The sequence below is a fragment of the Carcharodon carcharias genome, chromosome 22 (genome assembly GCF_017639515.1).
Source record: "Carcharodon carcharias isolate sCarCar2 chromosome 22, sCarCar2.pri, whole genome shotgun sequence".
In the NCBI taxonomy this organism is placed as follows: Eukaryota; Metazoa; Chordata; class Chondrichthyes; order Lamniformes; family Lamnidae; genus Carcharodon; species Carcharodon carcharias.
In genome coordinates, this window is record NC_054488.1 from 18301479 (window position 1) to 18315774 (window position 14296).

The 14296-nt window shown below is 40.1% G+C and overlaps 1 protein-coding gene across 4 annotated transcripts in view; it reads left to right on the forward strand.

Annotated features, from left to right (window-relative positions):
* LOC121293611 (myosin phosphatase Rho interacting protein) overlaps window positions 1-14296 on the forward strand; it is a 415475-nt gene that overhangs the window by 274566 nt on the left and 126613 nt on the right. For all 4 annotated transcript variants that reach the window (XM_041216721.1, XM_041216719.1, XM_041216723.1 and 1 more), the window contains exon 8: window positions 5282-5408. In XM_041216721.1, the coding sequence (XP_041072655.1) occupies window positions 5282-5408 (127 nt within the window). The remainder of the gene's footprint in view (window positions 1-5281; window positions 5409-14296) is intronic.

Sequence of the window (14296 nt, forward strand, 5' to 3'; positions counted from 1 at the left end):
GTCAGGTGCGATTTACCTTTCATAAAACCATGATTCTGCCTAATCATATTGTGTGTTTTTTTTTAAATGCCCTGTGGCCATGTCCTTAATAGATTCTATAATTTTCCCTACCATTGATGTTAGGCTAATTGGTCTATAGTTCTTGATTTCTCTTTCTCTCCTTTCTTGAACAATGGAGTTGCATTTGTATTATGATGAACTGGCGAATGTCAGCATTAATATAACGTGATTAGTCAATCTAGGTTTGTGTCATCTACACATTTGCATATTTTGAATGTCACTGCTATTGTGGAAGCAGTTTTGAAGATCTGATTCAGGCAGTAGTTTGCAACCACTTATTGTGTGGCTGTTGAGTGAAAATGTGGGACTCCAAATACACCATCAACTTAGAAGAGCTGGTTTAAATAAAGTAAACATGAGAGCTGGCCCTTCACTTTTCCACGGATAGAGTAATTTGGTTTGTCTGCTCTGCAGTGGAGCCCACATCTTCAGTGCCGAGCTTTAAAATTAAAAGGAGACGAGGAATATATAAAGTCACCATCCTTACATAGTAGGGAAAGAACTGGGCAATATAAAAGCAACTCGTAAGTTTACAGTGCCTATGTTTGCACCAAATAGATTAAAGCATTTTGCATTCAAACAGCTGAAAATAGATATCACATTGCCTGGTGCTCATCGAGGTCAACCAAGCAAGGCTTCTACAATCCAAATCTGACCAGAATAGGGCATATTCTTAAAGCTATGTGAAACAGGGACTGGTTGAGCACAAGCAAAACAATCCACAGGTGCACATGCTGGGTCATTTTATAAAACCATTTTTGCTGCTTTTTTGTCTGGTTTCCATTTCTTAGCATTGCCAAGACAGTTCAAAACCAGATGGGTGATCACCCTATTTCCAGCCAGCAGGATTTCTACGGTAATTTAAAAAAAAAGTTGCATGGAGGTTCACCATTGTTTTGCAGTTTTTACTCAGTTAATTCAATTTACATTTGGGAAATTTTAGTAGAAATTTCCAGCAGGAGAGGGGCCAACAATAGTTTTCTATTCCAAGGGCTCTGTGCTAATATTTTTTTGGAGGGCATGCGGAAGCAGTCTGAGGCATGCATCTGCAGAATTTTGGTTTCCTTAAGAGGACTGGAGATTAGTTTCGCTGCTATTTTAGTGACATCCTGTTTTAGTTAGTTATGTGCAAATGCTGATATTTAGTGGAAAAGATCACAAAAATAGGGCATGTGACGTTCGACAATTGTGGGTCTTTTGGCAAACGAAAAGGATGTGGGTCTGCCCTGAGGTCACTGTTTTCCCTTGGAATCAGGAGAGAATGTTGGGAAAATATTATAGTAGAAGATTAATTTAATATGGAATTGTGTAGCCAAGTTGCATTGTATTGTAAAGCAATTCTTGACTTTGAAGTTAAACGTCCATTACAAAGACATGGTCACTTTTGATATATTTATTTTCTGTACAGCTAAGACTGGGGCTCCAACCTTGAGCCTGACAACACATAATGGCATGCTAGCTGAAGTAAATGGTTTGTTTTTGTTTGGTACTGTCCCCCTCCCTTTCAAACCATTATCACCCCCCCTGTCTGCTTTCTCAAATCTCATCCTCAGGTCTCTCTTTGCAAGCTATCATCCCATTTGTAATCTTCCTTCCTTCTCTGAAGTCCTTGAATGTGCTGTCACTTTTAAATCTGGCCTAAATTTCTTGCAGCTCCGTGTTTGAATCTCTCCAAGCAGTTGATGTCCCTGCCCCAGCACTGAAACATCACCAATCAGTGTCACAAATTACATAATGTGAGCATGACCATACTGCAATATCTCTCCTTACCTCTTTGATCTCTCTATGACTCACCACACAGTCCTCCTCCAAAGTCTCTCACCTGTTCCAAACCCAGGGTATGCTCTAACTTCATTCCACTCTTAGCTATCCAATCCAGAGCATTTCCAGCAATGACTGCTCAGTCCACCCTTGCACAGTTGCCTCTGGAATCTCTCAAGGAACTATCCTTGGCAACCTCTTCCTCTTCATCTACATGCTGCTTCTTGGCAATATCATCCGATGACATGGTGCCCATTTCCATATATATGCTGACGATACCCAGAACTACCTCACCAGCAGCTATCTCAATCACTGCTGCTACATTAACCTGCTTGTCAGACATTCAGTGTTTGATGAGTTACATCCAAGTCATACTCACCATTACTCCTGTACTCTCAGGCTCTATAGGACCCCCAAATGTCACAAATGTTAAATTAATCTTCATATTCACATTCCTTCATGCCCTTGCCCTTCCTTTTTGTGCAATTCTTTCCAGCCCTACACCCCTCTAAGTACTTTGATTTACTTCAATCCTGGCATCTTGTGCACCCCATGTTCCATTGTCCCACCTTTGGTGACCATGCATTTACCTATCTTTTTAAAAGTTCAAGAATTTCTTCCTTTTCTAAGACCTTCCTTGAAGCCTACTTTTAATGAAGTTTTTTTGATCCTGATATCTGCTTTAGCTCTTTTGATTTTTGTCTGATGACACTGCATGAAATGATTTTGATTTCTTGATGTTAAAAGCGTTATATAAAGTAGTCGTGTTAGTGGCAATCCTACTCCATTCCTACACAGTTATGAAACAAAACTGAAACTTAACATTTATTGCTTCCTTCCTTTTCCCCAAGTTAATTAATTCGGGAAGTGATTAAGAATAGAATCAAATGTAGGGCAGTTGCATTTCAAAGCCAGAATCGACAAAGGTGAGCTTAATCTTCAGACAAAGGATTATATACTTAAAATCTGAGTTATAGACTGCCTAATGAAATGGCCTTGGGTACAGTAATCATAACGATGTGGCAGCAGTCTTTAAATGTTTTTATGACTCAGTGATTTGTAATAGCCACATAAGGTTTTTATACTGGTGCTTGTTTAAATTGGTTCACAGTAGACCAGTGCCCAGATGCCAGCTCCCCTCCTTTACAATGCTGAATCTAGCTGTTAACCTGGAGATGTGATCCTGGACGCATAAATGTATTGGCCTCCAATTTTTCCTCTGGGATAAGAATCAAACTTAGCAGTTTGTGCAGGGAGCTGGTATGTAGCCCAAACGAAACAGTTGCCTGTGTAACAGTGCCTGTCGATGTGTAAGATGGTGTGTCCAAATAAAGGACCGTAATTCCTACACTACTCCTGAGACTACTCTAAAATTTTCTCTAAAGCAATCACATTTATTTGGAGTCTGAATGGCTTTTCTAAAGGGAGATCACCAGAGCCCAAATAACGCGTTTTATGAAACTGTTAATCTAACGTTAGACAAAATCTTGATAGAATATTTGTAGAAACAAGCCTTATCCAGTTGAGCAAAAAGCTGACCGTAAATTTTGCAGAGCCTGTCTTACACTTGAATATTCCTTAAAGATTTAACATAGATGTATTTGTTGGATTCATTTTCCCTTTAATTTCCATTTAAAATTCTATCTTTTTAATTAAATTGTATTGCAGGATCGTGCAATATAGCTTTTTTCTGTCGACCTTGTAATGTGAAAATGTGCACTCAAAACAGAATTACGCCACGTTTAACTTTCCTCCTGAGGTTCCCAGTCATCGAAAGTTATTCCTTTTGGGTAGCTCACTGGAATTGGGGAGAAAGGACTCATTCCCTTCTGCGCCATAATACATTGATATAGTGGGCCTCAGGGCCCATCTTACAACTGTCAAGATTTGCTCCTACCTCGAGCAGAAACCTGACAAGAGCCTGAGTATAAGTTACTTTTATAGATATGGCATTCATATTTCAACAAAATGTGTGTATTTTTTAGGTTTCCAGGAGTGTTTTTGTACAGGATTTAATAGGTGATAAGTATCCAAAAACACTGAAGACATTTTTTTGTTGAGTACATCATCTTAGTTGTGTTTTATATAGAACATTTGTTTTCCATATTGTGCCGCATGTCTGATTTGTAAGTCTTGCATAAAGCAGTGCATAGTTTGGTAAAGCCTGTGGACCATAAGAACAGGAGTCAGCCAATCAGCCCCGCGAGTCTTTTCCAACATATAATTGAATCATGGCTGATCTGCATCTTAACTCCATCTACCAGGCTTGGTACCATAATCTTAGTGCCTTTGTCTAACAAATTATCAGTCTCATTTCTGACACATTCAATTGAGCTAGATTCAAGGTGGAGATGGTGGTATGGCAGTAATGTCACTATAGGAAGGTTGAACCAGATTGACTGCATCGGTTCAAGAAAGCGGCTCACCGCTGCCTTCTCAAGGGCAATCAGAGATGGACAGCAAATGCCAGCCTTTCTTCCAACACCCACATCCCACGAAAGAATAAATAAATGAAACAACCTTTTTGTATAGAGAATTCCAAATTTCCATACCTTTGTGTGAAGATGTACTTCCTATCATCATTAGTGCTAAAAGGCCTAGCTCTAGCTTTAGGGTTATGCCCTTTCGCTTTTGAGTGTTTTCTCTCTTTTCCATTTCCAGGATGTTGGTGACTCATGCTATCATGCGCCAACACTTCAAACTTGCCCATTCCAGCTGAGGGTTACTGAGTAGCAATCAGTGACAGGATCCCTGAGGGGCCTATTTCCACCCCTTCCCTCACCCATTTGCTAACCAAAATATTTCTAGCTCTGCTGGATCAGCCGTACTCAACTCCAAGTGAGATGGTCATGGGTTCATGGTATACTTCCATGTTTCACATGCTCTAAGCTAATGTTTCATTGTACTCTGAGGGATTGTTGTTTTCTTGTAAGATTGTATTTTTCAAATCAGGCTGTCAATGGAGGCCACATAAAATACCATGACAGTTTTTGAAGAATAGTGAGTTTTGTGTGTCCTAGTCAATATTCCTCACCTAAAACCTTTTTAAAAACACAGATTAACTGGTCATTTTACTCGGTTTGCAGGACCTTGCTTGTATAAATTAGCCTCTGTACTTGCTTATACTGTAACATAAGATGTAAAAAGTGCTGTTTAGACATCAAGCCATTCTTTTTCCCAATTTTGAAATGCATTGGTACTGCTGCATGATTGAGATCTTCTAACTCAGCACAGATCAGAGATTGAACCTAGAAAATTCCTAGTGTGTATGGCTTAGTGCACATCATAAGTAGATTTATGGCTGAGCTGCCAGACAAGTCACATACCGGTTTTAAAAACAACCTGCTGCTTTGCAGTTGCCAAGTTTATTGCTTGTAATTTCTGGTACATGCTGTAGGATGCATTTATGGAGTAATGTTTTCAGAGTGGAGCTTAATTTTTAAAAAATCTGATCTTGCAGGCGCTCCACTGTAATAGAGAAATTTGAAGCTCTGGAGCTGGATGCTGATCAAATGGAGGCTGATGAGAGCACTCACGGTGATTCACGGCCAGGGAGAAGTGAAACTAGACGAGTTCAACGGAGAGAGGCAAGTTGTACAATAAAATCACCTGCAAATATGCAAGTAATTATTCTATGAGCAATGATGTTGGTTACAAAGAGTGAGGGGGCAATGTTAATTGTTCCAGATGGTGTAAGACAGATGATATCAGATCAGATGCCCCTTGCCCGAATTTCTTTCTCATTGACTTCATGTAAAGGAAGATATGGTGGCCAATCAATGTCAAATTTCATATTATTGGCGAAAGTTAAAATCACTCCTTGAGACTGCAGATATAGTACAAATCTCAGTCTTTCCTGTGGAGCAATGAGTTCAGGACTCATTATTAAAGGATCTAAAACAACAGGGAGAAATATCTAAAGCATAGGCAAAAGCAAGTAGCAAAACAGTGAAACATTTATCCCTGAATTGCAATCAACAGAGTATGCAACAGTAGCATAGGTGTATCAGGGCACCAGGAATAAATTAGCCTTGCACTTGCATTCAACATGTTGTATTCTGTTACATCTTAATTTATCCTAGATTTTTATGATATAAAGTCGGGTGTCGTGTTACTTCATTGTTGGGTTGAATTGGGCTAAAGTGTGGAATAGTTAAAAAAAAAAAATGGACAAAGCAATAACATTTTCAAGTGTGGGTGACGTATGGGCCGATCATTTGCTCTAGTCTACATAAGATTGCATTAATGCCTCAAAGTATTTGCATTTCACATTGTACCCTTCATAATTTTAACAATTTTTGATTGATGTATTTTCAAAAGCCAACCCTGATCAGTGACTGCATTTTCTGCTAGTGTTCTAGAAAAGAAACATGCCTAGGTGATACAGTATTGTAAGAAGCAGCGTGGAGATGACAATGTTAGTGAAAATGCTTAACATGTTTGTTGTAAATGGATTAACAGTTCAGTTATAATAGTGGAGAAAGTAATTTGGTACATGTGTTAAGCCTTTGTGTGACAACACTGCTAACAATTCAAACCTTGTCATAACTGCAAATAGTTAGCAGCGTAACAGGTAACATGATGATGCTGTCATAAGCATTACAAAATCTAAGCCCCTATTTTTTTTAAAAAAATTGTAGAAACTTGCAGTTGCAACTCCACTAGGACCATTGTTTATTTTTGAGGGCAACATTTATGCATATTGCAGCTGTAATTCTTGCTCTGTTACAAATTGACCTAAATTTCACAACAATGCTTTGTATACAAGTAGAAACAGACAATAGTGATAAACAGAGTAGTGGTGAATGTTTCGTTTTGAACTGGAGAATGGTATACAATGGGGTTCCCCGTGGTCAGTACTGGAACCACTGCTTTTCTTGATCTATATTAACAACCTAAATTTGAATGTTCAAGAAATAATTTCAAAATTTGCATATTGCACAAGCCTTGGAAGTACTGTGAAACCGTGAAGAGGATAGTGATAGACTTCAAGAGGATATAGAAAACTGGTGGAATGGGTGAAACCTAATGCAGAAAAGTGTGAAGTGATACATTTTGGGAGGAAGAATAAGGAGAGACATTACAAAATAAAGGATACAATTCTAAAGTAGATACAGGAGCAGATGGACCTGAGGTATATGTGTGCTCAAGTTGTTGAACGTGGCAGGGTAGTTTGAGAAATGGTTAAAAAGCATATGGGATTCTTGCCTTTATAAAATAGAGGCATAGAGCACAAAAGCAAGGAATGTTATCTTGAACCTTTATAACCCTGGTTCAGCCTCAACTGAAGTATTGTTTCTAATTCTGGGCATCCCGATTTAGGAAGGATGTGAAGGCATTAAAGAGGGTGATGAAAAGATTTTACATGAATGATTTCAAGGATGGGGGTGTTCAATTACATCGATAGTTTGGAGAATTTGGGGCTGTTCTCCTTAGAGAAGAGAAGATCGAGCGGAGATTTGATAGAGATGTTCAAAATCATGAAGGATCTGGACAGTGTTGATGAGAAAATTTTTCCCGTTGGCAGAGGGGTCAAGAACCAGAATGCACAGATTTAGACAAATGGCAAAAGAGTCAAAGACTATGTGAAGAAAGGGTTTTTTTTGAATGCAGTGTGATTACATACTTGCGAGCATGTTGGAGGCAGATTCAATCAACGCTTTCAAACAGAAATTGGACAATTATCCAAAGAGAAAAAATTTGCAGGGCTATGAGGAAATGACGGGACTGGGGCCAACTAACTGTATATCTCTTGCAGAGCCAGTGTGGACTCGATGGACCAAATGGCCTCCCATGCTGTAACCATTCTATAATACTGACACTTCCATTACTGAGCCTGACTGGCAGGGTTTTACAAAGAGGGATTGATGAACTGACTACAATGGGAGTGTCCCCTAGTTCTATTCTCTCCCGTAAGAGGAAGTATCCTTTCAGCATCCACCCTGTCAAGTCCTCTCAGGATCTTATATGATTCACTAAGATTACCTTCCAATCTTTTAAACTCTAATGGATTCACGCCCAGCCTGTCCAACCTTTCCTTGTAAGATAACTCTCCACCATCTCAGGTATCAGTCAAGTGAACCTTCTCTGAACTTATAAATTCCTTAAACAAGGAGACCAAAACAGTACACAGTAAAATCTTGATGTGGTCTCACCAACACCCTGTAGAACTTTTGCTATACATTCCAACTTTTATATTCCATTCCCTTTGCAATAAACAACAACACTTTGGCTTGTTGGTACACAAGTTCTGTACAAGTTTGGAAAAATGTGCTGTTCAGGTGGCCACAGTAACTTGCCAATGATCTCCTAGGTTTGACCGGGCCTGGAAGATTTCTGTGGTCTTGCCTACAATAAAAGGTGTTACAATATTGGGCCATTGCCCTTTCTAAGGCTTCTGAAGTTCCATGATCAGTGCCACCAGGATATAGAAAATGCAAATAGCATACTAGCATGTAGAGTGATAGCAAAAAAAAAAATTATACAATCATTGTCTTTGTAAAAGACCCTAGTTAAGTCAGATTTGGAAAGTTTTGAACCCTTCAGAGGGTGGATGTGAAGCCCTGGAAAAGGTTCAAATTAGTCACTAGTTTAAAACCCAATAGTTATCACAAAAAACTTAGAGATCGGGTGTTTCTACTCTAGAGAGGGGAATTTATGAAGCATTTAAAATATTGAAGCGAGAAAACTGTACCTAATGTAGGCAGATTATTTTACAAGATAGGCTGGGGAAACAAGGGACCATGCATATAAAAAAGGTAATCAAAGACCAAGTTGGTTGTCAGGAGTTTTTCACTATGCAAAGGGAGGGTTATCAACTTGGAAAAAGTTGCAGATCATTTAGCGAGTGCAGATTCAATGCATCAGTTCAGAAAAGAGCTGTATGAGTTCCAAGCTGTGGCTAACATCATGGAGTACAAAAGGTAGGTAGGATTTTGGTGATGTACCTCACAGTCTCTATTCTCCTGAACCTGTTTTGATTGCCTTTGTGGTGGAGAGAAATTTAAGATTCCCTCCCCCTTGAATTGGCTTAGACCTTTTTGGTCTTTTGTGCTAAAGGAGATTACAGGATTGCTACTGAGAATGAACTCTTGGGTCATAATATTTAGTTGCATCATGATTGCTGCTGACAGGCTCAATTGACGGTCCGATCATGTTTTGTTATCCTTTAGTATGTTAATTTGTTGCTCAATTCCTAGTTGGCCCTTTCTTAAACAGATCTCCAACTGACAGGACTGTACAATCAAGGAATTTATTTGTAAAAATTTTTTTTGTTTGGCACTCGTGTATTTCGCTGTGATAAGCATAACATGATAGATGGTGACATATTTTCATAACCCCTATTAAGCCTGCAACAAAACCTGGCAAAAGGGCAAATATGAAAGTAAGAATTACAAGCTTCCTCTGGTTCAGTAAGTAAGGACAGCAAAAGGTCCAAATCCAAGTTTAAGTTAGCTGATCTCAACCTGATGTACAAAAAAACAATGCAATAGTTGATCTCAAACCTAGGAGTGGAGTGTAGGTTGAGGGCACTTTGCTGTCTGCCCCTCATGGTTGAATGACTTGTCAGTAGTTGCTGTCTCAACTTGATATAAGGGAATAGCTTTCACTCAAAAGAGTGAAGGGTATTTGGTACCTATAGTGTAACTCCAACAGAAATCGATGTCTACAGCAGAAAAGGATGGAAGAATAATGGTAACTGAGAGACAGAATATCCATCAGCAGCCTATCTGTTACCATCATTTCTTCAGCAAAACTATGTAGCTATCTTAAGAGGAAATGTTTGACCTGATAACAAATCTCGCAGTGCAATAAGCATTCTTGTACAAATTGAAAGCTTTATGCTGTTGGGGGAAAAAGGCATACCCCATGGAAATTCTTTTAATTTGGAGAATTATTTTGATTGATGGGTCAGGAATGAATCCCTTTTTGTATTTCTTAATCAGTGATGAGGTAAATGAGTGTACATGTTGAATGCCCACTGAATCAAGACCCAGTGAAGAGATGAGTGAAGGTTGTTTTTGTGTCAAAGAAAGAGGCTTTTAAAAAAATTCATTCATGGGATGTGAGCATCACTGGCAAGGCCAGTATTTATTGTCCATCCCTAATTGCCCATGAGAAGGTGGTGGTGAGCTGCCTTCTTGAACTGCTGCAATCCATCTGTGTAGGTACACCCACAGTGCTGTTAGGAAGGGAGTTCCAGGATTTTGACCCAGCGATGATAAAGGAACAGTGATATGTTTCCAAGTCAGAATGGTGGATGACTTAGAGGGAAACTTCCAGGTGGTAGTGTTCCCATGTGTCTGCTGCCCTTGTCCTTCTAGATGGTTGCGGTCGTGGGTTTGGAAGGTGCTGCCTAAGGAACATTGCATCTTGTAAATGGTACACACTGCTGTCACTGTGCGTTGGTGGTGGAGGGAGTGAATATTTGTGGATGTGGTGCCAATCAAGCAGGCTGCTTTGTCCTTGGTGTTGAGCTTCTTGGGTGTTGTTGGAGCTGTACTCATCCAGGCAAGTGGAGAATATTCCATCATGTTCCCAATATGTGCCTTGTAGATGGTGGTCAGGCTTTGGGAAGTCAGGAGGTGAGATATTTGCTGCAGTGCTCTTGTAGCTACTTATGTGGCGTGAATGTTACTTGCCACTTTTGAGCCCAAGCCTGGATCTTGTCCAGGCCTTGCTACATTTGGACATGGATTGCTTCAGTATTTGAGGAGTCACGAATCGTGCTGAGCATTGCGCAGTCATTAGCGAACATCTCCACTTCTGACCTTATGATGGAAAGAAGGACATTGATAAAGCAGCAGAAAATGGTTGGACTCAGGACACTACCCTGAGGCACTCCTGCAGTGATATACTGGAACTGAGATGATTGACCTCCAACAACCACAACTGCCTTCGTTTGTGCTAGGTATGACTCCGACCAGCAGAGAGCTTTCCCTCTCATTCCCATTGACTCCATCCAGGTTTGCTAGGGCTCTTTGATGCCATACTTGGTCAACTGCTGTCTTGATGTCAAGAGCAGCCACGCTCACTTTCCCTCTAGAGTTCAGCTCTTTTGTCCATGTTTGAACCATCCAACTCCATCCCAACTACACACCACTGTGTGGTCACCTCAGCTGGGTCTGTCCTGCCAGTAGGACAGGACGTACCTAGGGATGGTGATGGCGCCTGGGACATTATCTGTAATGTTTGATTCAATGAGTATGACTATATCAGACTGTTGCTTAACTAGGCTGTGGGAGAGATGTCCCAATTTTGACACAAGCCCCCAGATGTTAGTAAGGCGGATGTTGCAGGTTTGGCAGGACCCGTCAAGACCAATGAAAAGAGATGAGTGAATGTTTTAAAGAAAGAGGCTGAGAGTATGCTTAAAGATATAACTCACCCAAAAGCATCGGACAGTTTTGGCTTTTATAAATCCTTTAAGCTTCACCCTCTTCATATGAAGATCCACAAAATACCTTGGGAGAGATGGTGTAGTGGTAATATCACTCGACTATTAATCCAGAAGCCCAGGTTAATGTACTGGGGACCTGGGTTCAAATCTCACCACAGCAGTTTGTAGTATTTAAATTCAATTAATAAATCTGGAATATAAAGCTAGTCTCAGTCATGCTAACCATGACCATTATCATCAATTGTAAAAACCCAGCTGGTTCAGTTGTCTTTCAGGGAAGAAGATCTGCCGTCCTTACCCAGCCTGGCCTCTGACCCCAGATTCATAGTAATATGAAATAAAAATAGAAAATTCTGGAAAAACTCAGCAGGTCTGGCAGCATCTGTGGAGAGAGAAACAGTTAACATTTCGAGTCCGTATGACTTCTTTATGACTCTGAAAAGTTGAAACATTAACTCTGTTTCTCTCTCCACGGATGTTGCCAGACCTGGGTTTTTCCAGCATTTTCTGTTTTTATTTCAGATTTCCAGCATCTGCAGCATTTTCCTTTTATCCACAATAATGTGGTTGACTCTTAAATGACCTCTGAAACGGCCTAGCAAGCCACTCAGTTCCAAGCAATTAGGGATGGGCAACAAGTGCTGATCTTGCCAGCGACACCCACGTCTCATGAAAGAATAAAGAAAAAAGCAAACTGATCATGTTACTTGGAAATGTGGTTAAAAAATTAGGAAAGACTTAAAAAGGACGTAAACAAAAACAGAATTACCTGGAAAAACTCAGCAGGTCTGGCAGCATCGGCAGAGAAGAATAGAGTTGACGTTTCAAGTCCTCATGACCCTTCAACAGAACTAGGTGAATCCAAGGAAGGGGTGAAATATAAGCTGGTTTTTGGTGTGTGTGTGTGTGTGTGTGTGGGGGGCGTGGGGGGGGTTGGGTGGGGCGGAGAGAAGTGGAGGGGGGGTGTGGTTGTAGCGACAAACAAGCAGTAATAGAAGCAGATCATCAAAAGATGTCACAGACAACAGAACAAAAGAACACATAGGTGTTGAAGTTGGTGATATATATCTAAATGAATGTGCTAATTAAGAATGGATGGTTGGGGAATTAAGGGGGTGGGGGGAGCATAAAAGATTTAAAAATAATGGAAATGGGTGGGAAAAGAAAAATCTATATGAAGGGTCATGAGGACTCGAAACGTCAACTCTTTTCTTCTCCGCCGATGCTGCCAGACCTGCTGAGTTTTTCCAGGTAATTCTGTTTTTGTTTTGGATTTCCAGCATCCGCAGTTTTTTGTTTTTATTTTTGTTTCTATTATTATTAAAAGGGACGTAGACTTATGAAATGGGCAGACACGTGGCGGATTATTTTTTTATTCTTTCATGGGATGTGGGTGTCATTGCTAAGGCCAGCATTTGTTATGCATCCCTAATTGTCCTTGAAAAGGTGACTAGCCTCCTTCTTGAACTGCTGCAGTCTGTGTGATGTAGGTTTATCCACACTGCTGCTGGAAAGGAGTTTCAGGTTTTTATCCTGCAACAATGAAGGAAAGGCAATATAGTTCCAAATCAGGATGTTATGTGGCTTGGAATTTGCAGGTGGTGATGGTGTTCCCATGCATCTGCTGCTCTTGTCCATCTTGGTGGTAGAGGTCACAAGTTTGGAAAGTGCTGTCAAAGGAGCCTTGGTGAGTTGCTGCAGTGCTGCACTCATCCAGGCAAATGTAGAATGTTCCATTACACTCCTGATTTGTGTCTTGTGGATGGGGAGTCAGGTGTGTTACTCGCCTCAGAATTCTGTGACGAGAATGTTATTTGCTACATATCAGTCCAAGCCTGAATATTGAAATTACGCAGAAGTTTGACGTGATGCATTTTGGTAGGAAGAATGAAGAGCGACAATATGAACTAAATGATATTTTAAAGTAGTGCAGGAACAGAGACAGCTGGGAGTGCAGTGCAGAAAGCTTTGAAGTTGCAGGATGAGTTGAAAGGGTTGCTTTTTTCAACAAAAAAAAGTGTATGGGGCCCTTTGCTTTTTTCAGAGAGGAATAGAGTACAAAAGATCAAGCAAGTTATGCTAAACCTTTATAAATTACTTGTTCGGCCTCAGCTGGAGCATTATGTTCAGTTTTGGGCATCACTCTTTTAAAAAGGCTATCAAGACTTTGAAAAGAGCTCAGAAATGTTTACATGAATGGTTCCTGGGATGAGGGACTTAGTTATGTGGAGGGAGGTTGAAGCTGATTCTCCTTAAGAGTGGAAGAAATTTTATCAATGAGAAACTGTTGCTGGTGGAAAGAGGACACAGATTTGGGTGTATGGCTAAAGAACCAACGGTGATATGGGCAAACATTTTTTTCCCCCATGGAATTGCTTGGAATGCACTGCCTGCAAGGATGGTGAAAGAAGATTCGATAGTAACGTTCAAAAGAGAATTGGATAAATACTTGAAGAGAAAAAAATTACAGAGCATTGGGCAGAGAGTAGTTGAAGTAATTGATAACTCTAGCAAAGATCTGGCACAGGCACAATGGGCCACTTGGCCTCATTCTATGCTTGTGCTTTACAGTAGCAGGCCTTTGTTGCAGCTATATTTATACCTAAAGAAAAGGCCTTATTGTGCAAATAATAAAAACAAAGTGCTGGAAATAATCAACAGGACAGGCAGCATCTGTGGAGAGAAAAACAGAATTAATGTTTCAAGCTGAATTTGACTCTTCAGAACCTTTCAGCACTTGTTTTCATTCAGGTTTGCAGCATCCATAGTATTTTGAGTTTATTCCACTGTTAAACTCTGCTCTTCCTCTCAGACAAAAATGCAGGAATACTATGGAAACTCATTGGAGCTGAGCAATGGAAGAGGTTTCTTACCTGAATGTTTTGCTGTAAATAGCCTTGGCTTGAGTTAGACTACTTAACTGTTAATGTGGTCTGCAGCTCCATTTGATCACAAAACATCAAATAACAGAGTATTGTTTCTAGCCCTGGGGTTTGATGCATCTGTATTTAATTAGCATTACTCATTTTTTTCTCCCTGACTTAAGTACTAGTAACTCATTTTTGCTCCAATAAT